Source organism: Rhagoletis pomonella, unplaced genomic scaffold (genome assembly GCF_013731165.1).
Source record: "Rhagoletis pomonella isolate Grant_MI unplaced genomic scaffold, Rhpom_1.0 Rhpom_scaffold_01343, whole genome shotgun sequence".
Lineage (NCBI taxonomy): Eukaryota > Metazoa > Arthropoda > Insecta > Diptera > Tephritidae > Rhagoletis > Rhagoletis pomonella.
In genome coordinates, this window is record NW_023459898.1 from 1 (window position 1) to 26,605 (window position 26,605).

The following is a 26,605-nucleotide window of genomic DNA, read 5'->3' on the forward strand; positions in this document are numbered from 1 at the left end:
TCATTTTAGGTATTCAGTTTCTTAGATTAGTCGTCTGCTTCAACACCGGCCACCTTGAACGAATCTGCATTCTTCAACTGTCGTTTAATTGTAACACGGCAAGCTTGTGTATCGGACGCCTAATTGTTCCGGTTCTGGTTTGTACGTCGGCCACTCTCACCTTACCGTCCTGGCCGGCGATCGTACCTGTCACTCGGCCTAGGATCCATTGCTGGGGCGGGGCGTTGTCTTCGTGAACGACGACGAGCTCTCCTACCTCTACGTTGGGCTGTGGGTGCTGCCATTTGTTGCGCTCCTGCAAGCTCAGGAGGTAACTCCTGGACCACGTTTGCCAAAACCGACGCTTGATTGAGCAGACATGCTGCCATCTGTCGGAGTAGCGCGTGCTGGGTTCCGGGAGTGCCGTTTCCTCTGGCATTGCCCTGAGCCGGCAACCGATCAACAAGTGCGCCGGAGTTAGAGCCTCGCCGTCGTTCGGGTCTTGGCTGAGTGGAGCGATTGGGCGCGAGTTGAGCACGGCCTCTACCTCGACGAGCAGCGTTTCTATTTCTTCGGCGGTGAGACTCGCGTTGCCTACGGCTCGTACGAGCAGGTGCTTCACCGACTTCACTGCGGCCTCCCATAACCCGCCGAAGTGGGGAGCCCTGGAAGGTATAAAGGTGAACTTGAACCCTTCGTCCGCTGCGTATTGGGTTACCTCCTCCTTCTGACTCAGAAACGCTTCCTTCAGTTCCTTGAGCTTCAGATCGGCTCCTACGAAATTCGTCGCGTTGTCGCAGTGAATCGTCACTGGTATTGCCCGGCGTCCAACGAACCTTTTAAGGGCGAGAATAAATTTATCAGAACTTAAATCAGATACAAGTTCTAAATGGACAGCTTTTGAGGTAAAACACACAAAGACCGCAATGTACATTTTCACCGGGGGGCGACCCCGTATCCTTTGTGTGACGTAAATTGGACCGCAAAAATCTACCCCACAAACCATAAAAGGTCGTAGAGCACGCAGCCTATCGGCTGGTAAATTGTCCATAATTTGGCTTTTCAATTTTGGCTTATAATGAAAGCAATGTATGCAGTTTCGCACGGTTCGACTACATGCTTCTCGAGCATTGACTAACCAAATTTTTTCACGTAAAATTGCAACCAATGCTTTCGCACCTGCATGGTGGTTGCGCAAATGTAGGAACCGTATATACGAATTCACGAACTGCGAATTTTTACTCAATAATAGAGGAAATTTGGCATCGTACGGGATAGGCACATTTAATAAACGACCGCCTACTCGTAACAATTTCAACGACAAGGACTTTTCTGAATACTCATGCAAAAATTGATTCAACTTTTGCAAGCTCGACGGTAGTGGAAGATTTTTTGAGAATTTGGTAATTTCTTGGCTATATTCCTTAAATTGGACTATTTGAACAATTTTTAAGAACCTTAATTGCAACTCTTGTGCCGATGGTGTTGGATCATATTTGGTGGATCGATCTCTCACCTTTAAGACCCATCGCAGAATATAGGCAAAAACTCGTAATAATTTTTTGTGCGAGGAATATTTTTCAATCACAGTTAAGAGTGGATTACGGTTGTCACTCACTGCTACCAAGGCGCTGGCGTTTTTCTTCTTTTCCAGTGCTTGTTCTTCAGGCGTTAATTCGCAATGGGTATTTATTGGCCAACTTGCGGGGTCTTCTAAGAGGAACTGTGGGCCAGAAAACCATATTGAGTTCTGTTTTTCATCCACGCTACAACCCCGAGACACTTGATCCGCAGGATTTTGTTTAGTTGGCACATGACGCCACGAAGCACTTTGAGTCAACTCTTGAATCTCGGACACTCTATTTGCAACGAAAGTTTGCAACGTTGATGGATGTGTTTTTATCCAATGCAAAACTATTTCGGAGTCTGTCCAGAATGTTATGCTGTCAATAGGTCGATTCAACATTGGCGCAATGCGTGACCATAACTTGGCCAAAAGATGCGCTACCAGGAGCTCTAAACGAGGAAGAGACTTAGTCTTCAGCGGAGCAACCCTGGATTTTGCAGTTAGCAGAATGCATTTAACATCATTAGCGAATTGGCTTCGAATGTAAATACAACACCCATACGCCCTTATTGAGGCGTCGGCGAAGCCGTGTATTTGACAATTAGCACTCGACTCAGTATAAATGAACCGAGGAATGCTGATTGAAGGCAACTGCAACAAATTCGCTTTAAAATTCTGCCAACTGCTGTTGAGATACAACGGAATGGACTCATCCCAATCTAGTTTCTTAATCCACGACTCTTGCAATAAGATTTTAGCTGAGGTCACTAGTGGGGCCAGCAAACCAAGAGGATCAAAGAGTCGGGCAGATACCGATAAAATATTTCGTTTTGTAGCTCGTAACTCATCAAATGTATCATCCAGTCTAAACCGAAATAAGTCGTCTTTTGGCGACCAGTGGATTCCCAGCGTTTTAGTGGAGTCTGAATCGTTGAAACTTAACGATTTTTCCAGACTCTGACTATCGAAAAAACTTGGGTGGTTAGAGAACCACTTAGCTAGCTGGAATCCTGCCGACTTTAGAATGTCAGTTACCTCACAGCGAACTCTGTCGAGGGATTCAAAATCTTCAGATCCGGTTAACAGATCATCAACGTAAAAATCGGTACTTATTACTTTGGCACCGAGTGGATATTTTTGTGCATTCACATCACTTAGCATCTGCAAACACCGTGTTGCGAGAAATGGAGCTGGCGCAGTGCCATAGGTCACGGTGTTTAAAAGAAAAATTTGCAGAGGCTCGGATGGATGCTTTCTCCACACTATTAATTGAAAATTTCTATCATTTTCATTTACAAGAACTTGGCGATACATCTTAGTGATGTCCGCCGTAATAGCATACTTATGCATTCGAAAGCGAAGTAGCGTCGAAAAAAGTTCTTCTTGAATGGTCGGTCCAACCATCAAAATGTCATTCAACGCAATTTGTGTTGACGTCCGACTCGACGCATCGAAAACAACGCGGAGTTTCGTCGACGTACTTTGTGGTCTTAAGACACACTGATGCGGAATGAAATAGTGGGCTTCACTCGAGATTTTATTATCAGTGGGGCTCATGTGGCCCAATGCCAAGTACTCTTCCATGAAGTCCAGATACATTTGACGAGGTTCTGGATCTTTCAACGTACGTCTCTCCAGCGCCTGAAACCGCCGAGCTGCGGTTTCAAATGACTGACCCAACGCATTTTGGTCAGTTTTGAACGGCAATCTTACTTGAAGCCGTCCCGACGGTAAGACTTCAGTAGTCTTAACGAAGTATTCCTCGCATTCCCTTTGTTCGGCAGTGAACTTTGTAGCTTGTGATTCTGAAGGGATTTCTTCCATTGCCCAGAACCCTTGGACAATTTCATCAATTGCTTCAGAATCATCTTCAGCTTTGCATAAGGCACTGCTAGCTTGAGAATGCTCACTTTGGTGGGAGACGTATTTGCCTGAAATAACCCAACCCAAAAGTGTTTTTTGCAGTGTTGGGAACCTTGGATCAGTTTTAATTTGCCCAACCGACAGAAGATCGAAAAATGTTTCGGCTCCCAACAAAAGATCGAGGACTTATAGAACCCCGGATCAGCTAATTCAATATTAGCTGGAATTTTCCAACCTGTGGTGTCAACAGCCCGATCTGGGTGATTTGCCGAAATCGCTCCCATTACCCAAAAATCTGCGAGAAACTCGAAGTTGTTAACTCGGGATTTTATGACTGCACTAACTTTTGACCGAACCTTTTGGGTGGCATTACCAATCCCGATGACATCTAATGTCGCCTTCTCTCGCCGAATTCGCAGCCTTTGTGCCAGCTCTTAAGTCATGAAATTTACTTGAGACCCTGAGTCAAGTAACGCACGAGCTAACACATAATCACCGGAGCAAGTTTTTACCTTGACCACCGCTGTCGCTAACATGACGCGATCAGGCACGCTCACTGTGTGCATAGTTTGTGAGGTCGAAGGTTGTGGTGTTGTTTCGAACGATATCGGGTATTGGTGTAACATGGTGTGATGTGACCGGTTACAAACTCGACACCGTTCTAATTTGCATTTAGAAACCGTATGTCCCTTGCGTAAGCAATTTATACACAATGGGACCGATTTCGCGAATTCGAATCTCTGCTGAGGAGAGAGAGTTTTAAATTTAGGGCAGGTGGTTAGAAAGTGGTCTTTGGAGTTGCAGTGGAAACAAGTAGTTGGCTTAGCTTTCGCAGCCACAAAAGAAGATTTTGGCTTTTCAGCACTCTTGTTGCTTTGCCTTTGGGTGTCGTGCGATTTTGACGATGTCGACGCTCCTTCAGATGAGAGGTGCTGGTATCTCTTATTGAGAGCCGCTTCACACTCACTCCACAGCGGAAGCTTGTCGTAGTCAAGTTGCTCCTCCCATTTTGACCGCGTAGTGGGATCAACCTTCGACATTACCAAATGTATCAACATTGCATTTGAAATATTTTTATCATCACCCAAAGACAACAAGGAGTCATATACAGTCGATCATTGACCGCAGCGAAAGCGACGATGCCTTTTGTATTTTCGGCAACTCAAACAGTTTCGCAACTGTATTCGAAAATATGAGACATTTATTATCATATACCTTTTTCAGGCTTGGCAACGCCTTCGGGTAATTTTCTTCCGTCATTTGGAAGGCCTTCACCGTTCCCAAGGCTTCACCAGACAAACACGAAACTAAATGTGTGAATTTTTCAATGTCTGAAAGCGCAGGGTTGTTATGAACGAGGCTCTCAAACAAACTCATGAAATTTTTAAACTCCGAATACTGCCCTCGAAACTTGGGCAGCGACATTTTCGGAAGTCGTGAGCTGTGAGGCGCTGTGAAGGAGGTGTCAGAAGCTTTGTGCTTGTTGTTCTCTGATAATATGGATTTTAACATTGCCTTGGTTCCAACAATTAAATCTTCAAGGCTCATCATCTTCATCGATCTCTTCTATTTCGGACTGACACGCTAGAAGCTTTTCGCTGTAACTATTCAGCATTTCGTGTCGACACTCAACTTCCGACGGGTCTGATGAGAGTGACTTATCATGAATTCCCGTTTTAATTCTAGCTATGCTTCTTTTTAAAATTGTCCTTTGTCTTTTTAAGGAAGTAGCGTCTTCCACCTGGCCTGGCTGACTTTTACTCATCTTGATTCGCTATGCACAGTAACTTGGTACAAAATTATAGTCTGGAAGTTTTCAACGTGGCAATACGAAAAAGAAAAAAAATCGCTGAAACTTCACCAGAACTATCGAAAAAAAGGCGCAAATCAAGAGATAAAAGCTTATAATCCCTTAATTGGGAAAACTAGACGCGATGTCGAAAGTTTTTTAAGACCTAACCGTGAGCAAAAAATATGGTCAACGATTTTCCCAAACAATTAAAGCAGTATAGCTTTCGAAAAATATTTGACAGTTTTGGTAATCGGAGCCTTGTCGGAAATTGTACGAGGTAGTTTTCACTAAACAATCCCGAAATCTTGTTTCACGAAATTTGTATAAACAAACAATTTAATTTCAAAGTGAATACAAGAGATGCCAAAAATTAAAGCTTGTTGGGTGATCTTTGCAGCAATTTAACAAAAAACAACAACCTCAACAGCTTTTAATTGTTAGCACTCAATACCTGTTCTGTATGGACTGGGTCGTTTCCAGCTTCAACTTCCCTTTTTGCACAGTAAACAGCTGGACTTCATTCCTTGGCGAAAACTTTGTACAATCCTTAATTACAGCAACGATATTGAGCAGAAAACGGCACTGGCTAATCAGCAGCAGTATTTTTGTGTATGTGTGTGTGTGTGTGCAGCACAGTTTCTAGCGCAAATTGCTTTTTTTTGTACTTAGCGCCTTTTGCGAGTAAGTATCAAACTTTTGCTTGTTTTAAAAATATATTGAGTAACGCACTTGTGGGTAAGTTAACCTCTTTAAATTTTTTATTTTTTTTTTTTTAAAGTATTTTGGGTAAGTACCTCTTTATTCAAATAATTTAAATTTTTATTTTCAGGTTTCACACTGCTATAGTTTTGTGCGCCACTGTATATACGAACGCTTGGTGTGTAGCTAGGAGCGCAGGTAAATTTTGCTATTTGCACTATTATTAAAAAACTTAATAACTCTCTTTTATGTATTTTTTAATTTTAGTTTTAAACACTGTTTTATTTATTGTATTATTTTTAAACTTTTAGATCAATCTATAATCTTTTTTATTTGGTTTGTTTCAACAATTTTTTAAAACAGGTACACTTTAAAATTTTAAGCTTTTGTTTATTTTCAGCCACTGCACTGCACTATCAATTTATGTATGTATTTTGTTTTTGCACACACGACCGCGACAGGCAATTAATTGTTTCAATAAATTTACTTAAATCTTTGTTGTTTTTTGATATATGTATTTATATCATAAAATATTTATTTGATTGTATTTTAATACAATTGCAGTTTAGTTTTAAATTTTGAACTTAACCTTTTTCAAAATTTTATTTGAAAAGTAATTTTTAGTTTTTTATATAAGCACTCACTTGCACTTTTTAATAAGTTTTAATAATGTATTTAATTTTTAATTTGCACTATGCCCCACGTTGGGCGCCATGAAAAAATTGCTAATGTTTTTTAGCAATAAAGCTTCACTTTCACTAAGTGTAATTTTTTATTTAGGGGAGCACAAATTAACTGTTTAAAACATTGCCTGTCGCTTAAATATCCGCATAAAAGAAAAACTCCGCCGATTGCATCGATTACTCATAGACTGTAATTTTAATTTCTCATTTTCTTCCTTTTATAATATTTCTTCTTACATCTAATTTGCAGTTACCTAAACTTCCAAATTCCAACATTAAAACGGTAAGCTCTTCGCCTGCACCTATGAACATACGTATGTGTGCATGTGTACCAGAGAGCGTGGACAAAGCCGTGCTTGCAGTAGGCATACACACACCGCATGCACATAGGTACATTAGAATACTGTAACCATGTATTTACTTACATTAGGGTGGTGCTAAAAACTAAAGGTAGGTAAATTGGTAAGTAAACTCGAATTTCATTTAAAGGGAAAACAAGGCAAGTAGAAAGTAATTATAAGGTTAGTAATAGTAAAATGTAAGGTAAGTATAAGGTAAATCTTATTTAGGCATTTAGGTAAGTATATATAATTATTTCTCTATTTAAATTCATGTTTAATTACATGTCATTTATTTACATTTCATTTTAGGTATTCAGTTTCTTAGATTAGTCGTCTGCTTCAACATGTTTTTTTTTAACAGCCTTATTTAAAAAAATAGAGACTTGGAAAGCGATTTAAAAATTGGTAAAAATAATAAAAACAATAAATTTTTTTGTGACATAATTTTCCTTTTGGCTTGTTTTGTGCACTAAAACTGTTTTTGATTTTGTCGTTAAATTTGTTTTTGTTTAAACAGCCTTATTAAAAAAATAGGGTCTTGGAAAGCGGTTTAAAAATTGGTTAAAAATAATAAAAAAAATTAATTTTTTTGTGACATAATTTGCCGTTTGGCTTGTTTTGTGCACTAAAACTGTTTTTGATTTTGTCGTTTAATTTTTTTTTGTTTAATTGTTTGTAATTGTGTGTTTGATTGTGATAAGAAAGCTTCTTAATTTTTTGATTTTTACAATGGTGATTATTGTTTGTTTAAATTTCAAAGTGGTACATAAAGAAACCGGGTTTGCTTTTCTATTATATTATTATCCTTTTCTTCTCAAAATTATTGAACATTAAAAAAAAAATTGCAAAAAATATTATTTTTTTATTTAAAAAAAAATATTTTTTTCAAAAGTAACTAGCTCATCTTAGAACGGCAAAAAACGGAAAATTTTGACATAAAGTCTAGTTGTTTGTCTTTGAGTTTGGAGGGGTGCTTCGCTAACTTTATATAAAGTTAGCAAAACACCTTATATCTAAAAAAATACCAGAGCGACAAAATTATTTTTTCCACAACTAATTAACGGCAAAAAAACGGCAAATTCATGGGTACATGCGACATTTTTTGCTTGATGTTGTTTCGCTAACTTTATAAACATTAAAAATGAAAACAAACAAAGAAAACGAAAAAGGCGCGGTGATTGAGGGCGATTATATTGGTATTTATTACAAAATATAAAAAGTGAAACTTGATGACAATTAGCAAAAAAAGTACAAAAGTTTTAATGATTGAGAGTGTTTTACAATCGCATATTATCGGCACCGGTCGATTTTTCAATGCCACAAATGTGCACGCACTTTTCACGCAAATTTAAGCCTCTTGGCAAATCAAACAGACGCGCAAACTTGTTCCAATCACAAAGGACTTCATATTACATCATGAATTTGTAATAAATCAAAATTTATAATTAAAATCGCTGCAGAAAACACATGAAATCGCTAAAATATCACTACGAAGAGGTAGAAGACGATGTAAACAGAACCAAAAAACATCAAAAACGCTACGTGATCTGTAGTCGTTGGTTCATGGGGCTCATACCACCGGCCTGCTGCAACGAGAACAACAACAGCAGGGCCCATACCACTGGCCTGCTGCAACCATCAGCTCTAACAACCACCAGCTCTAACAACCTCCAGCTATTACAACTACCAGCGATAACAACCAACAACAACACCAGCAACAACTACAACAACAACAGCAGTGCCTCACACATTTTTTTTTTAACTTAGAAAGTAAGCGGTAAACTATAAAGATGCAAAAAAAAGAAACAAGAAATTTTAAAATTAAAATTTTTGAAAGAAAACTAAGAAATCAAAACAAAGCTAAAAATTAAATGTAACCGAAAGAAAAGTTAGAGGAAAGTTAATAGTAATTTTTATCTGTATATACCCAGATGTATTCAGTAAAATGTGATTGAACTGGACATTGCTCTCAGCCGAACCATACTAAAAGTCAAATTGAAAACTTTCTATGAATTTTGAATCACTGGTTTCTATCTTTTTTTTTGTATAATAGTTCCTTGAAAGAGGGTCTACCTGAGTTGTCAATCACACCTTGTTTAAAACACCCCTGGTATATCCTATATATATATGTGTAAATACATATATGCACATTTCCACATGCATTTACATACATATATGTGTGCAGATAGGTATACATTCGAAATAAAAATTTAGACTAACAAAGGGAAACAGAATGGAATAAAATTTAAACCAAAGGAGTGGAAGTGAATAAAGTTAAATTTAGGAATTATGACAAGACAATTTAAATTTTAAAAAAATAAATAATGTCATTCGTAATAAATCAAGCTAGGGTGCGCTGATAGCCATGGAAGAGGGTCCACCACCGATGACGCCCTTATATTCGGCCTTAGGTTTCTGTTCATTTTGTTCATTTTCTTTTATTTCAGAGATTTAGTTTTGATTTTTTTTTGGGTTCTTTTGCTTTTCAGTTAGTTTATTTTGAATATTTAAATTTAACGCTTTCTTTTTCCAGCCTTTTTTTTGGTGTTGTTAACAGTTTTTTTTTTTTTGAATTTTTGAATATTTTGTTGCGTGTCCGTCCGTTAACGACATTTGACAAGGCGTGACGTTTCTCTGCTATGGCGCAGGAAACAGGAGTGAATGCAAGAACCCAGCCCAGCCGACATGACTAGCCACAGTGCACCTCATTGTGTCATGCCGCCTGCATTCACTACTGCTCCTAATGTATGCGTACCATAACAACATGCGGATGTATCCCAAGACAAAATTATACGGTTATCCTGTTTGTGCTATTAATTTTCTGTTTTTAAATTTTTATTTTTATTTTTTTTTTGTTTTATAAAAGTGTAGCTCATTGTATAAAAAAACTCATACAAATAAATCCAAATTTCAAAGATTGAAAATTTCTTCTATAAATTTAACTACCTAAAAGGTCGGAAACTTTAAGAAAAAGCAATTGCTAAGTTTTATTCATAAGGCCCAATGAACTACACTTTTATAAAAAATGATTTAAAATAATTTGAGAAAAAAGTTAATAGCTCAAACCGGGCCACCGTATAATTTTGTTGCGGGTGTAGTTATGTAATTTAAGATTTTATATCTGTGTATATTTAAGTCAAACTTAATTGAACAATAAACACACTGCAGTAGAAAAAAAGTTTTTTTTACGGGGAAAAGGGAGGTAATGGTATTGACGGAAATGATTAAAAGTACAATTAAGCTCAAAAGGTTACACTTTGTTCATTAATGTAGTACAACTTAAAAATTTCAAATATCAACACTGCTTGGTACACGGAAGGCGGCACTTTTTGCGTTTTCGCCAAACTTAAAATTGTTCCAGCATGCTTGTGCAGTCGACTGGGGCGTTCGTGGTAGGGATGCACGATACCGATACGATATTCAATATATCAATATCGTTGTTCAACATATCGGTTAATTTATATCGATATCAGGTGTTGCGATACGATATCGCTACAATATTTTGTTTCGATATTTGTAATATCGGAAACTTTTCTCCACGTCCTCTAGGCTTCTGAACTGAAAATAAAATTGAGTACATAGTTGGAAAATGTGTTCGTTCTCGCAAAACAGCTTTTGGCATAGTTACCATGAAGAACAAGAATTCATAAAAATAGCAAAATTTCTTAAATCACTTTGGAATTCTCAATAAATAAATGCTCGTAAATTTATTTCTTCAAGAAAATCTACAGCAAAGACAAAATACTTCTTGCACAAAAATAATATTAGCTAACCAAGACAAACCAGAGCTGCTGTATGGCATTTTAGGCTTTAGCAGATTCAATTGATCCTCATGATGCCGAACAAAAACTTAAAAATTATGTTTTTTGAGGTCATCTGGAAACCCATTGAACGGTACTATTTGTACTTCACGTTTAGAAATATATATACGTATAAAAAGGTGTGTCTCTTTGAAAGTGCTAGCCATGCTTGTGAAGAGGGGTAAATCAAAGTTGCAGAACTCTGGTTACTATTTTTTCAAACTCATTTGAGGGATTCACAACGCTGTCGTAAGTGTAGTATTTTTGTATGTCGTAAACTTTGAAAGCTTAAATAAATGTTTAGAGAACTTGAAACGACAACCCGCTATTTTTTAACACTACAATAATTCATAATATGACGTTGATGGTACCTTGCGAACCACCTTAATATATTTTTTAGGGGTTTAAAGTTTACGACATACAACAATACGACTTTTACGACACCGTTGTGAATACCCCAATTAAAGTGCATCTTATCCAAAGTAACTTCGTTATTTGAATTTATGCTTACTCGCCTTACAATAATACGTGGTGCGCAAAAAAAATTTCTTTTTTAACCATTTCGTTTTCGATATTTCCGATATTCAATATATCGATATTATTTTAGTAAATATATTGGTATCGGATATTGTGAATTTAGAATATCGCGATACCGATATACAGAATTTTCATTGGCGATACGCATCCCTAGTTCGTGGTCTGCTGCATGACGAACTCCTGTTGCGGTTGCGTAACTGTGACGATACACGCGATTTTAGAGTCGTAATCTCTTCCGAAAGTGGTTCGATTTGCTGTGCTAAAGTGTGGTTAGCAGTGTGACCGCAGGCTTGTGAAAAATTGTAGCAGCAAAAGAGAATTAAAATGTATCAATATGTATCACTTTTTTCATTTAAGTATCAAAGCATCAATATGGAATAAAACCAATAATTTTTATGAAAACCCATTTTCCAAAACAATTTAACATTTATTGCACGAGGAAGTTGAAATTATTTCCCCAAAGCGATTTGCGTAATTTCAGTTGCACTTACACCTTGCAATTTTTATTGCCGAAAGTGATTTCTGCAAATCTGCAAAAAGGACTTTCTGACTGTTTACACGGGAAAGTAGACTTTCGATTTCGCATTTTGACAGCAAAATGCGTAGAAAAAGAGCTAGCATTGCCACGTTTAGCCACACTTTTACTCTGGTGAACTATGTTTATCAACAGCTGATTCGTAGCTTTTTTCCTAAAAAAAAACAAACAATTGTAACAAAAAATTGAAGGAATTTTATTTACTCAAATGCGTTATGCCTTTCGGCAGCGGGCGGATTCAAAATTGGAAAAATTATCAAGCTTCCATCACGATAATTCGGTAACCGGTAAACCGATACTAAAATAATTTTACACAAACAAAAGACATTGGGAAAATTTACCGCAAAACTCCACAGGCAAACACCGATGGCCTACCAACTGTCATTTTGACGAGCAGTATGATTGCAAGTTTTTGTGTGTGGGCACTTTGATGTCTTGATATGTATAAGCATTTGCCGCATAACGCCGCCAGACAACATTCTCTCAATTTCGGTGTTTAAAAAAATTTAGATCTTAAAAAAACTTGCTGAACAACTTCCTAAAACGTTATCATACATAATCCAATAGGGAACAGATTCTTATTTTGATTTAACATTAATATTTCATTGATGTTACCACCAGCACGCTTCCTTTCAAGTGAAAATATGGCCGTCAAACTATCAAATTGCCTGCAATAGATATCAAGCAATAAGCGCTGAGATATATTGCAGCCCATGAGAAATAGGCGGTATCCATTGGAAATATATTTTGTGACATGGTTATCACGACATTGGTGTTTTCCTGTGGAAACAGGGGCTCTACTCTGTAACTGTGAGTTTTCAAGTGTACACTGAAAATTGTGTGCACTCTTCATTTTGCGATTCAGGAAGAGTGAGAATGAGTTTTAGCTGTCAAAATTTTGTACACTTTCTCATTTTGCGATTCAGCATGTATGAGAATGAGTTTTAACTGTCAAAATTGTGAACACTTCTCTTCCGACAAACTCACTGAATTTTAGTCGGTGAGTTTTTGGTTGTGAGTTTTGCACTCGGTGTACACTACATTTTCTCACAGTTACAGAATAGAGCCCCAGGTCCTTACCGAGCACCGAGTTACCGAGTACCAAGCCCTAATTTTTGTTATTGAACATAGCGAAAATAAAAAAATGCAACGCTCTGATACTCTTCCTTTATTCACATTTTGACGTTTTTCGTCATGGACCGACCATGAATCACAATACATTAAAGGCTCGTTCAGTGAACGACAATGGAATTTTGGATGTACATAACTTGCCACAGTTGCACGACATGTTTTGTAATGCATACAAATTTACAGATTTTTTCTTTTGTATTTGGAAAAGTATCAAAATTGAAAAAAATATCTCCAGAATTCATCGGAAAATGTATCACTTTTGATCCACTTGGATCAAAACGGTCAGACTGGTGGTTAGGTACCGCACTGACTGCATTCGTAACCGCGTGCAATTGTAGATCGTCCCTGACCTCCTTGATTTTATCTGCTAAACAGGTGACTTTGTTTAACGGTTCCGAACTGATGGAAATTATTTATTTTACGTCGGGTGAGAGTCAATTAAGCCACACCGATTTCAGCACGGAGTCGTTTATCACATTTCTGGATAGGTTTCGCATCTCCCTAAGCGGTTGCGATGGGCGCATGTCTCCCAGTTTCAGTTCTTGCAGCAATTTTTTAATTCGTCTTTATTCGAATTCGCCGAATCGCTGTACTATACACGATTTCAGAGTGTACATATCGTTAGTTGGCGGGTTTAAAATAATGTCGCTTATTTGTGGCAGTACGTTGCTCTCGATAGCGGCTATGACAGTGTGGCACTTTGTCGCGTCGTTTTTGATGCGAGCGGCAATGAAGTGGAATTCAATTTGTGCGATCCATAACCTGGGGTTTGCGTGCCAACATGGCGGTAGCTTTAAGCCCAAAATACAATAAGGCAGTGTTAGTACTTAGAAATCAGCTGTTTTTTTAGAAACTGGGCTGTGCAATGAAGCGACACACAATACCGCAGTGACAGTTGGCAGTATTGCTCAGCTTAGCCCAAATTCTAAATTCACTGCCACTGCCTTCATTTCAGCAAACTTTAAGTATCGAATTTGACATAATCACTGACAAATAAAATTTTGTGTAAAATTGTCGCGTTATTTTTTGGCATTTTTGTGTTTTCCGTGGGCGTTTCGCACCTTTTATAGGTAAGTTTCTTACTTTTCACAATCTTTTATTTAACTTACAATGTATGTATGTATATATGTATAAGTGTATACATTAGTTACGTTCCAGATGCTTCACGATTTGCAGGTTTTTACAGGAAGTTGTTCCAGGTCACCACCTTAAGATTTATTAATGGAGAAAATAGCTTTTCCTGCAAATCCTGTAAAACCTGTAAATCGTGAAGCATCTGGAACGCAACTGTTATAATTTTAATTCTATACTTCTCCACAGGAGTGCGATGGATGAACGCATATTAGAATTTGTACAACTCATGCATCTACGACAAGAAGCACGGCGGCTGTAAAAACCAATTGCATAAAGACCGCTTGTGGCTTCAATTTTCATAGGAAGCAAACGTCCTAGGTAAGCCAGTGGTAGATTGTGACCCTTTCACTTCACGTCCAGTTTTTATTAAAATATATACATACATATGTAATAGAGGGGAATGTTTAGTTATTTGCTTGTGGGTTAATGGGCGGAGGGGGAGGGGTCATGGGTCTTGATATCCAACCCACTAGAAAGAGCACAGCTCAGTCTTTGTAAAAAGTCACACCTGACCCCTCGAAACCTTCCACAGACCCTTGGGGAACCACTAGAAAATGGTCTAAAATTAACATTTTGACACCGGAAATGTAAACCCTATAAACAGTATTTTTGTGCAGAACACCTTTCCCTGTTGGCGGCCTTCGGCAGCGATAAGATAAAATAACCTTCATCACAACAACTCCGGCTACGCCATCCACAGTATGTTTGCGTAGAACTCACTCCGAAATTCACAAAAAAGTTAATCTTTCGGACCAAGTTTATAAATAAATTAGCTACCGAAAATTATAAAGTTAAATTTAGAAACAAAGTGAAGACCCTTGACTACAAGTGTGTGTCAACTTTTTTGGATCGGGTCACCCATTCGAACATAATAGTCCGAAATCACTGGGCAAATAACTAAACCGTACCGCAAAAGCCAATTGAAAAATGTGATGGTCAGATTTTGATTCTGTGAAAAAAATCATGAGAATTAGTGGTTACTGGTTGTGCTGAAAGCATTTATAATTTTGTGGGGCTGTGCTATATGTATATATGGGAGCATCGTACGAATGCTCCGTGCGTACTCCCTTGCGAGTTTACGAATACTCCCCATTGCTCTCTATGCTTCTGTATATAAGCATGTACTTTTGTACACTCCCTTTTAACATTGTGGCTACATTTCTTAATTCATTCTGAACGTTTGGAATCAACTTTTTAGTTTACTTATTCTTTACTTTAGAACGTTCCTGATGATATGTTAACGTATATTTCAAACGCAGCCTGTATGTCCTAGGAAAGCGAGTAATCCCTTTTACTCTCACGTTTCTTTTCAGTTGATGTATTGAAAAAAAGTGAAAGTGCATCCGCGATCGCTTCTATCGGGAGGATAAAAAGAAGAGCACCGAGGCTGCGTCCGTTAGTGGGCAGTTGTCGCCAGACGCCAAGTTATACAAAAACTACGACAGCCTATTATTCTTGCTGGATTCATCGAACACGAGGTAAGTTACCATTTTACTTTGAGCACATCGCACGTTTGATAATAAAGTGGTATACATAATTTCCTTATAAAGCGTATTGCATGATCAAATCCCCAAAAACCTATATCGTATTAAGTCTGTGTATTAATAAACGTGCGAAATGAAGACATGTTAATAAAATGTGTGTAATTAAATTTCAGCATCAACTCCTCAACGCCAGCTACCGCAGCACCTCGGAAAAGTAAAAGCAATGCTGTAGAATGTGAGCTGCTTACCGCCATGAAAAGTGTTAGAGCATCCGTTGAGCGCAAGTCTGCTTTTCGAATATTTTTGGACAGCATCGCCCTTACAAGCACAATTGGATGTTTCGCAGATATCGCAGTTACAAATGGGTATACTTCAACTTGTCCAAAGTGAAATTAATATTTAATTATATGCTTCATCATATTGCTTAATCATTTACTTCAACTTGTCCAAAATGAAATTAATAGGGCTGTTCAGGATCTTGCGCATATGCTCTTGAATTTGCATATTCGTTGCATTTGTAAATTCACAACAATAAAATGCACACGGTTGCCATGGCAGCAAGCAAAATATTTGCAAATGGAATTCCAACTGCAAATCCAAGCCCATTTCCACAAGATCCTGAACAGCCCTATTATTTAAGTAGCATGTACTCATATGTTCCTTATATCTTAAGCTGGATCACCATAGCATGCGGATATGTATGTGTGCCTTTGACAAATAATTTGGATTTACAAATTCTTATGTCGACTCCTACATGACGACACATGAAAACGTATGCAAGTTGTATGTACGTATTTTAACTTCTATCGAGCATCTTTTGTAAAACATTTGTAAAACCTGACTATGAAATATGTGCCTTACTATTAAATAAGTACCCTAATATGTAATATGTACCTTACTATTAAATACAGTATATTTTGCTTAGCTGTACATCCTTCTTTGCACGAAAAACTTGTGCACCTAACCGAAAAGGCACTTAAGCGAATTTTCTTTACTACTTTGATGAGGAAGTTATCGGAATCCCTATGAAACCAAATAATGGAGAAGCACTTATCACGTAGAAAATAATGCAAGCGAAATTTTTTTCGAATGGTATCTTATTATCTATATAACTACATAAATTGATAGCCATTTTCGTTGTTCTTCGACATGAGGAAAATAAATAAAAGCTTGTAAAATTAGGTAATTGTAGGGCCAGTGCAGGTAAACGTAATACTTTCTTTGATAATTGATAATAGTTGCAAATTTTTGAGGCAGGTATCGCTAATGTGCAGGTATGTTGAATGCACCTATCGGAGCAGTTTCCTTATAAATTTTAAAAATAATGCCGCTGATGCGCATTTTGGGTTAGGTATCTTAAATGTGCACTTAAGCACAAAGGCAGCAAAGCAAAATATACTGTATGTACCCTAATATGTAATATGTACCTTACATATCGCTCATTTACTAAAAGGCTGTCAAAACTAAAAAAAGAATTTCCCAGGTAAAGTGTTTAAAGGTCTGTTTCCTTGTGACAATTTTTTAGTAAATGAGCGATGTATATATACCTCCAAGGCCAAAATAATAGAAGCTCGAAATTTTGACAATTTTTCTTTTATTTGTTTAATGTTTATTAATTTTTTATAAACTCAGACGTTTTATTATTCTTTACATTGGGTTGTATAATAAAAACTAAGCAACTGCTTTTCCTTAAAATCTCAGACCTTTTACTTCAATTTATTTGAATAAATCGAGTTGAATTTATGAAAATTTTAAGGAAAAGCAATTGCTTACTTTTTATTCTTACGGCCCATTATTTGACACTTTATGTTCTTTGTGCTGCCGGGAATTCCGCAAAAAAATAATATTAAGTATTACTAAAATTACTTAAATGGTTTCGTTGCTACAAGAGTACATACTGCTTTTAGATTTAGGGCAATTGTATTATGTGTACAAAAAGTACAAAACACAAAGAATTTGGACAAGTGAAATATATACTCAAGAAGAGCGGCAAGCTCATGGATTTTTCGAGCAGGCTTATCAAATTATAAAAACTAATGATGATTCCGAGTTCGGATGAGCGTAAAGGTTTTCAATTTATTGGCATCGCTGTTGGAGAAAAAGTTGACAATGAATAAAAACTAAGCAATTGCTTTTTCTTAAAATTTCCGACTTTTTAATTGATTTCTTCAAATCAATTTAAGTAAAAGGTCTGAAATTAAAAATAATCAGTTAAAAGTGATCAGTTAATTAAGTCATCAACATTTTGATAAATTGTGCAATTTTTTTACTTGTGCAAAAAATGGTAATAATGTGCAAGTTTTAAATTGCTAAAGAATCGCGTTGATTTTTAATAATTTGTTTGGAAAAATAATAACCATTAAATAAACAAAAGAAAAACAGCCAAAATTTATCAAAATGATGACTTAATTAGCTGATCACAAGTGTACACATGTACACCCACCAGAAAAACTCTGCGTACAGAATTTCTTTTCTAAATATTCACAATATTTTGCAAGCTAAAATTGGTTGGTTATTTTTTATAAAAATATGGGTCATGCTTAACGGAAAATTATGGGAAATGGGAAAGCATAGCTTCGGATGTCCACCACGCTCTGGCTCGCTCTATTACAACTACAAAAAATATCATGGAATAGTTTTATTAGCTGCTTGTGATCACCAGGGAAGACAAAAATATGCAAATGCATATCACATATGCAAATGCATATTTTTATACAAAAGGCATATTTTGGCAAAAATGCATTAAAGTGCATATTTTGGTATTAAATAAATTAATTTTAGCATAATTAAATCTGGCAATACCTTTGCGTAGATAGCCAGGGTTGCTGGCGAGGTTTGTTGAATTGACAAAAAAAAAGCTGTCTAACTACGGAAAGTCCCGTTATTTTCTAGTAAACAATTTTACTATACTCGTTAAAATATTTCGACGGTTTTCCAATAGTGAAGTTTACCGCTAAGCCCGTGTTTCAATCAAATTCACGCACGCTCGCGAAGCCTAGTTTTTTAATCACGCACGCTTCTTCACGAACATTTTTCAAATTGAAACTTTATTTATGTATATAAATAGCATTTCATATAAATAGGCTTTATGGCACGAGTATTGTTACATGTTTAACTCAGTTGGGAGCTTGGCTTAATGTAGCAATTTACTACAGCGAGAATTTTAATCAAATAAAAACCGTAATAGACGGTTTCCTAGATGACGATGCCGAGGCGATTAGTTTGTCAAAGAAAAATTTCAGTAATCCAAAAATCAAAACGGATCTCGCATACATACATACACACCTCTACGAAATTGGTGCTGTTATTACCAAGCTAGAAACAAAAGGATTGAATTTAGATGAAAGTTTCCAAATAATGGAGTCCATTTATAGTGACGTCAAATCATTGGAGTCTCAAAAATACGTTCAAAAATTAAATAGAATTTTGAACAAAAATCCAGGATATAAATAGTCGTATGCAGGAAATACCGAATGTTTTATGCAAAAACGCTGAGGCAACAGATGAATTTATTGCAATGTTTTCACCTGGAGAATTGTCATCTTTTAAATATTGTCCAACAACGTCTTGTGGTGACATAGAGCGTTCATTCTCAATATACAACAAGTAAGAAAGTCTAAGTTCGGGCGGAGCCGAACATTAAAAACCCGGCGCAAGTATTAAATATATGTATTTTTTCACCTTTCCGAAAGCTACCGCTAGATAGTAAGCCGGGGTGTATCAATTTTGAGTAAATTAGCGTCCTTAAATTTCGAAATATTGCAGTTTTAAGCATTTCTGAAATTTACGGTTATATGAAAAGCAGCCGTAATTTTAGTCCGATTTCAATAATTTTCAACGTTTTGCTTTTATGTGGCAAGCACAATAACCACACCGAGGTTGGCATAAATTGGTAGAACGGTTACCGAGATACATATATGTGATCATAAGTGGGCCCATTTTCCAAAATTTTATCATGAACGTATTTCTTGGTAAAGAATTGTTGCAAGCATCAATTTGAATAAATTTGCTTTAATATTTACTGATTTATCGAAGATTTTCTATTTCTCTAAATTATCTTTATATGGGATGTGGGCGTGGTTATAGTCCGATTTTTTAAATTTTCGGCCAATTAGTATATTGTATCAAGGCCAGCAACTGTGCCAAGTTTGGAAGAAATTGGTGCAGCGGTTACCAAGATATACACATTTGACCATAAAATTTATTGTGTTCTTATTTTTCATCTGAAAGTTATTGTAAATATCAATTTTGAGTGAATTATCTTCAGTAGTTACTAAACTATCGCAGTTTTCGTATTTCTGGAAATTACCGTTATAAGGAAAGTGGGCGTGGTTACAGTCCGATTTCGCCCACTTTTTAACACCAACCTACCTTGGATTAATGGAAACCCACATACCAAATTTCGTTGAGATATCTCAATTTTTTCTCGAGTTATCGTGTACACGGACGGACGGACAGACGGACAGACGGACGGACAGACAGACATGGCTTAATCGACTTCTCTATTCATTCTGAGCATTTATGTATACATTTGTCTATATATATCTCGATTCGTTTTGGCTGTTACAAACAACCGTTATGGGAACAAAATTAATATACCCTCGTGCACAAGTGCGCTCGGGTATAAAAACTTTTTGTGCGATAATCGACAACAAATTTTCGTTGGAAAATATCATAGAACATATGATAGTTCAATGTAACCGCTCTTAATAAAATACATTTTTTGGGCATATATCAAGCATATTTTTAACATTTTGGGGTCATTTTAATGATCATATAATTAAGTTTTTGGTGCACATTTTTGTCTTCCCTAGTGATCACAATTACTGTTTCAACGCAGTTGATATAGGTGCATATGGCAGTCAGAGCGATAGTGGATTATTGCGAGCCAGCTCTTTCGGCAGTAAAATTATTAATAACACGATAAACTTGCCAAAAAATACAATTTTACCTGGGTCTAATATATCAATACCCTACTTTTGCATGATATATAGCTTAGAAAACATTGTAAATATAAAAAACAAAACGCTATTCGTTCACTTTTAACCGCCAGTGTAATATAAGACTGAATGAATTATATATATCGTCGTTTAAAATCGTCGTAAAAAATGCTTACTAAGTACAAAAACAAACATGAAATTATTTATCAATATAATATACTAGGGCTGTGCGATTAATTGATTATTCAATGTTTTAATTAATCATAAAGTAAATAACTCAATTATTCGATTAATTGGAAATTATGACTACTCAAAAGTTCAGTTACTCGAGTAATCAAGATTTTGATTAACCAAAAACAAAAATATTTGAGTAATTTGTTTTATGAGCAAAACGAGTAATCTACATTTCAAAGTACTCTTTACATATAAAGCATTTGAAGTTCCTTGATACTTTGAAAACAACGTTTCTGTTTTCAAAAATTAAAATTAAATACTTTTTCCATATACAGAATGTAAACAAGAAAATAACCATTTTCCAAAGCAAACTCTTTTAACGAGAAAAATAAATTTTTTTGAGTAATCATTTTTCAAGTAAGTCGATTAATCATCGTTTTGAGTGATACAAATCTTGATTACTCGAGTAATTGATTAACCGAATAACTGATTAATCAACTTGCTCGAGTAATCGAATAATTGCACAGCCTTATAATATACACTTTAACTTGTGAAACATGTGTACTTTATTGAATTAAAAAAATGCTTACAAGGTACAAAAATAAACGAGAAATTATTAATATTAATAAAAATTTATAATTTTAATATTATAAATAATATTATTTATTCATATAATATACACTTTAACTTGTGAAACATGTGTACTTTATTGAATTAAAAAAATGCTGATAAAGTACAAAATCAAACGAGAAATTATTAATATTATTAATAAAAATTTATAATTATAATATAATTAATATTGTTTATTCATATAATATACACTTTAACTTGCGAAATATGTGTACTTTATTGAATTAAAAAAATGCTTACAAAGTACAAAAACAAACGAGTAATTATTAATATTATTAATAAAAATTTATAGTTTTAATATTATAATTAATATTATTTATTCATATAATATACACTTTAACTTGGGAAACATGTGTACTTTATTGAATTAAAAACATGCTAACAAAGTACAAAAACAAACGAGAAATTATTTTTTGATATAATCCTTTAGGACATCACGTATTTTGAAAACGTCGTTTGGAGCCGTGAAACGAGTAAACAGTCTTGTTTGTGGCAGTGTGGCGACTTCGTTTCGCCATTGACCTTCTACTTGAACATCACCTTCATAGTGGTCTACCAACGTATTTGGACAATATTCAACAACGTTTTGTTTTACGTAATTGTGGAGAACCACTATAGCCTTCACAATTTTTTCTGAATTTTGTGGATGGCACAATAAACCATCGCATAAAACACGTCACCGCATAGTCATTATCACGAACGTATTCTCTATTCTGCATCTTGCTTTTGACAGAATTTGGTTGAAATTATTTTTATCTTCTTGCAGATATCTTCCTGGGTATGGTCGCATCAAATTTTTTCAGAGTGGGAAAGCAGCGTCGCCAACGAAAAAGTAGGGTAAAAAAGGTAAAATTCCACTTTTTGGCAAGTTTATCGTGTTATTAATAATTTTACTGCCAAAAGAGCTGACTCGCAATATTCCACCATCGCTCTGACTGCCATATGCACCTATATCGACTGCGGTGAAACAGTTATTGTGATTGAGAGAAATGGAGGTTGCGCCAATCACGGTACCGCTATTCCTCTCTCAGTGAATTTGACAGAATCGTTGTTTGTATGACGTCACACTTGTGCAACTTGTTTACGTTTTCCTTGCAACATTTTTTCTTCTTCTTCCATTCTTGCTCACGTGTTGGCATTTCTCTCTCGCAATTGCACCAGTGTGACGTCACACAAAAGTTATTCTGAAAAATCCTCTCTGATATGCGCAATCTTGTATTCTATCATTCTTGATATGCTATGATATTTTTTGTAGTTGTAATAGAGCGAGCCAGAGCGTGGTGGACATCGAATCCTGATGTGTTTGCCATCGATGCATCCTACGCAATGTGGTAGCCCAGTCTTTGTATAAAATTCCGAAGTTATGCTTTCCCATTCGCATTCATTTGGTGGAGGCAAATAAATTGCACATAACTCATCCCAAATGGCTTCGCTAGTTTCAAAAACTATTTTGCGCACAGTTGAGAGGCCCATCCGAAAAGTCCATGCAATAGTTTGCCACTTTGCACCTTGTGCTAAATACCTATCAAAAGGATATACAAATGTAAATGTAGTATTGTTAAAACTATCAAAACCTACATTAATGTTAAAACCAAGCGGCACTCCGGCTCGATAGGTTTCCTGCGGGAAGTTCTTGTTAACTTTTTCTCCAACAGCGATGCCAACAAATTTAAAAACTTTACGCCCATCCGATTAGTCTTTCGGAACTAGGAATCATCATAAGTTATTATAATTTGATAAGCCTGCTCGAAAAATCCATGAGCTTGCCGCTCTTCTTGAGTATATATTTCACTTGTCCAAATTCTTTGTGTTTTGTACTTTTTGTACACATAATACAATTGCCCTAAATCTAAAAGTAATATTTCGTTTTGTAGCAACGAAACCATTTTAGTAATTTTAGTAATACTTTATATTTAATTTTTGTGAAGCTGCCGCCAGCACACAAAATAATATAAAATGTCAAATAATGGAATGTCAAATACAGCAGCCACTGACAAGGCCGTATTGTGTTTGCTGCGGTAGTGGCTGCCAATATTAGCAGTAACAGCTGATTTTAAAAACTGTCACTGCCACTGCCACCGCGTTATTGTATTTTAGCCTTTACTCTTATGTTGGCGGATTCTTTGCTAGCATCAGTTCCGCGAACGTGTTCCTCTGCTATAGTTGCGGGTGCCTGCGATACGTCCAACTACGGGTGCTTTTTGGTTCATCGTCACCCACACTGCTAAAGATGTTGCTCCTTTTCGGGGTCACCAATTATATAATGTTATACTATCCTATCCTACTCCTACTAATATTACACCGTGCGACAGTCAATTTTATACACGAAAAAATCAATATATTCACAAAACTGGGGGCCAAATATAGTAAAAAGTGCGTTTTTAGTTTTTCTTCTGACGTCAGGATTTTTTAAAGAACTTTGAAATTAGAATATGATTGAATAAAAAAATTATTCAAAAGATTCGGTGCATTGTAGAATAACAATATGGGTACCAATTAAAAGGAAAAATTCTGTAGAATAGAAAAAAAAATTAATTAAAAAATTAAACTTTATCCTTCAATACCTTTGGAAACTTCTAATATTTATTTTTGACAAAAATATTTGTCAAGGACTAATATGTTAACCCCGAATTTCGTCCTTCTAACTTTATTAGTTTTAGATACAAAAAATTTTACACTTCTCTTTATAACAGGCTAACCTAATATTCACGCACGCCGCCAATTTATGTCAAAAATTTCCCATGCACATGCAACTTGTATGGGACCAACCGAAATTGAACGGCATGCGTATGAAGCTAACTCAATTTCCAATTTTTGTTCTGCGTGACATTTTGATTTGACGTTTCGCTCAATGAAATCAAATGCAAACGCACGCAAGCCAATTTCGGGTGACGCAAAAAAAAACAAATTCGACGGCATGCGTACCAAAACGCAAGCCGCGAATATTAGGTTACCCTGTAAGATACTTATAGTTTCAATATATATAAACGAAGATACTAGAATCCAGCGCTTGAAAGTGCCCCCCTAACTTCCAAATTTTTGCCTAGATATTGAAATATATTACCACGAAATGCTTGCTTGACAATAAAAAACCTGGCTGCAGTCGACAATGAGCAAAAATGGATTGAACGGAAACTATAAATAAATTTATAGTTCAATTGTTTATTACTTTGTCTTTATGTTTGTGTATTTTCTAAGCGTACAATCTTAGATTATGGTTAAAAGTATAGACCGGTTGGGTGAACAGCCAAGACGTTTACTTCTTAAGTGTGACAAAACCAAATCAAGTAATATATTTAGCATAAATGGATATACAAGCATAAAAAATCTGCATACTCAAAATGTTCAATACGTCCTCATATTTATACATACCTATGTGTATAATTTAAGATAAGATATTTCGCTGCAAAGCAATGATTATAAATTGTTAGTTTACCTTACAAAATTGCGGAAGAATGTTACAGAGTGTGCGGAAAAAAGTTTATTTTTTACATTTTTTATTTTGAATAACGTCTGGTCCGGCTATTTGGTTTACTATACAGGTATGTAGAGGTAGGAATTTAAAAAATACATCCGGGTTAAGCTGAGATATTCGCTTTTGACCACTATGTTTTGTATATTTCCCAGTACTGCAAAGCTTTTGACTGCCATTCAACTGGGAGTGGCCCGCGTGCGCTGGGTTTTGGGTCCCGCCACGTTGGAACCCTGCCCAATAAAAAAAAACACATGCCTCGGATGATACCCCTTTCTTTTGATGACGATCACGACAAACATAGGAAGGACTATGATTTTAGGGTATGCACTTAGAACATCCGAACCCTTAATCGGGATGGTGCCTCTGCCCGGCTGGTTGATGTCCTAAGGAAAATAACGGCTGACATCACCGCCATCCACGAAATGCGATGGACGGGGCAAGGAAGGTAAGCGTGGAGCCTTGCGACGTCTACTACAGTTGCCACGTAAAGGAGTGCAATTCGGTGTTGGATTTGTGGTGGGAGAGAGACCGGCGTTCACTCTAGTGGACGAAAGTCTAGCCGCAATCCGTATCAAAGCGAGATTCTTCAACATCTCATTCATATGTGCCAATGCCCCGATGGAAGAGAAGGACGAGGCATCCAAGGCTCTCTTATCTTAGAGCGTACATATTTGCTGAGGGTGATCGACTTCGCCGGGGCCCGAAACTTGGCAGTATGTATTACTGGGTTCTATACCATAAAAGGATCCATCAAGCTACATGGATGTCTCCACATCGAAAAACCAGAAACCAAATCGAGCATGTTGTGATAGACGGAAGGCATGCTTCCATGTTTAAAATGTGCATACGTACACTCCGAGAACCAAACATCGACTCGCAATACTATATTGATGCATCCAATATACGACCCAACCTCGGAGCAGCAAAAAAAGGGCCCCAACAATGCAAGGAAAGTTCAACGTCGAAAAGCTGCAATCAAAACGAGAGCACTCATTAACAAACCAACTTGCGCAATCAGTGGAACCACATTTCCCGCTCATTACTGGTACGATGAGGAGTGTGAGAAAATGCTTGAAATGCTGGCCGAGAGAAAAAACACCCGAAATTTTTAGCAGAGAGGTGAACGACTTACGGAAGGTTTCAAGACTCTTGTAGGAACAACCATGGCGACCTAGTGACCGATGTCCAGAACGTACTCAGATTATGGAGGGAACACTTTTCGACCCTTTTGAATGGCAGAAGCACTGAAAGAAGTGGAAAAGACGAACCCGAGGTCCCAGTCGATGACGATGGAGTCAATATAATATCCCAGCGCCTGACTATAACGAAAAGTGGCAAAGCTGCTTGAGCTGACGGCCTGTCAGCTGAGCTATTTAATTACGATGGCAAGGAGGTAATAAGGTGCATGCCCGACGACTGGAATTCAAGTGCGCTCTGCCCAATCCACAAGAAAGGCGACCCCGCCATGCGTGCCAACTACCGCGGGATCAGCCTTCTAAGCATAGGTTTCAAGGTCTTATCGAATGTATTGTCTACCATAGACCAGGTATTCACAATATGCCAAATCTTGGAAAAGACCCGCGAGAAAAGGATCGGCACTCACCACCTATTTGTTGACTTTAAAGCCGCTTTCGACAGCACTAAAAGGAGTTTCCTATATGCCGCTATGTCTGAATTTGGCTTCCCCTCAAAACTCATACGGCTGTGAAAAATGACGTCGAGCAATACCACCAGCTCTGCTCTGTTGCCGTTCGCCACCAGACGGAGTTTCTGACAGGGCGACTCTCTTTCATGTGACTTCTTTAATCTGATGTTGGAGAAGATAATAAGATCTGCAGAAC

The 26,605-nt window shown here is 36.7% G+C and overlaps 1 protein-coding gene across 1 annotated transcript; it reads right to left on the reverse strand.

The window, feature by feature from the left end:
* Nucleotides 1-526: 526 nt before the first annotated feature.
* On the reverse strand, nucleotides 527-3,370 carry LOC118752244 (the record flags this gene model as incomplete). The annotated part of the gene is made up of 4 exons (XM_036487099.1): nucleotides 3,028-3,370; nucleotides 2,109-2,313; nucleotides 1,119-2,033; nucleotides 527-815 (listed from the first exon to the last, which is right to left on the reverse strand). Coding segments are annotated over exons 1-4 (1,752 nt in total), but the record flags the coding sequence as incomplete, so codon positions are not given.
* Nucleotides 3,371-26,605: the final 23,235 nt, after the last annotated feature.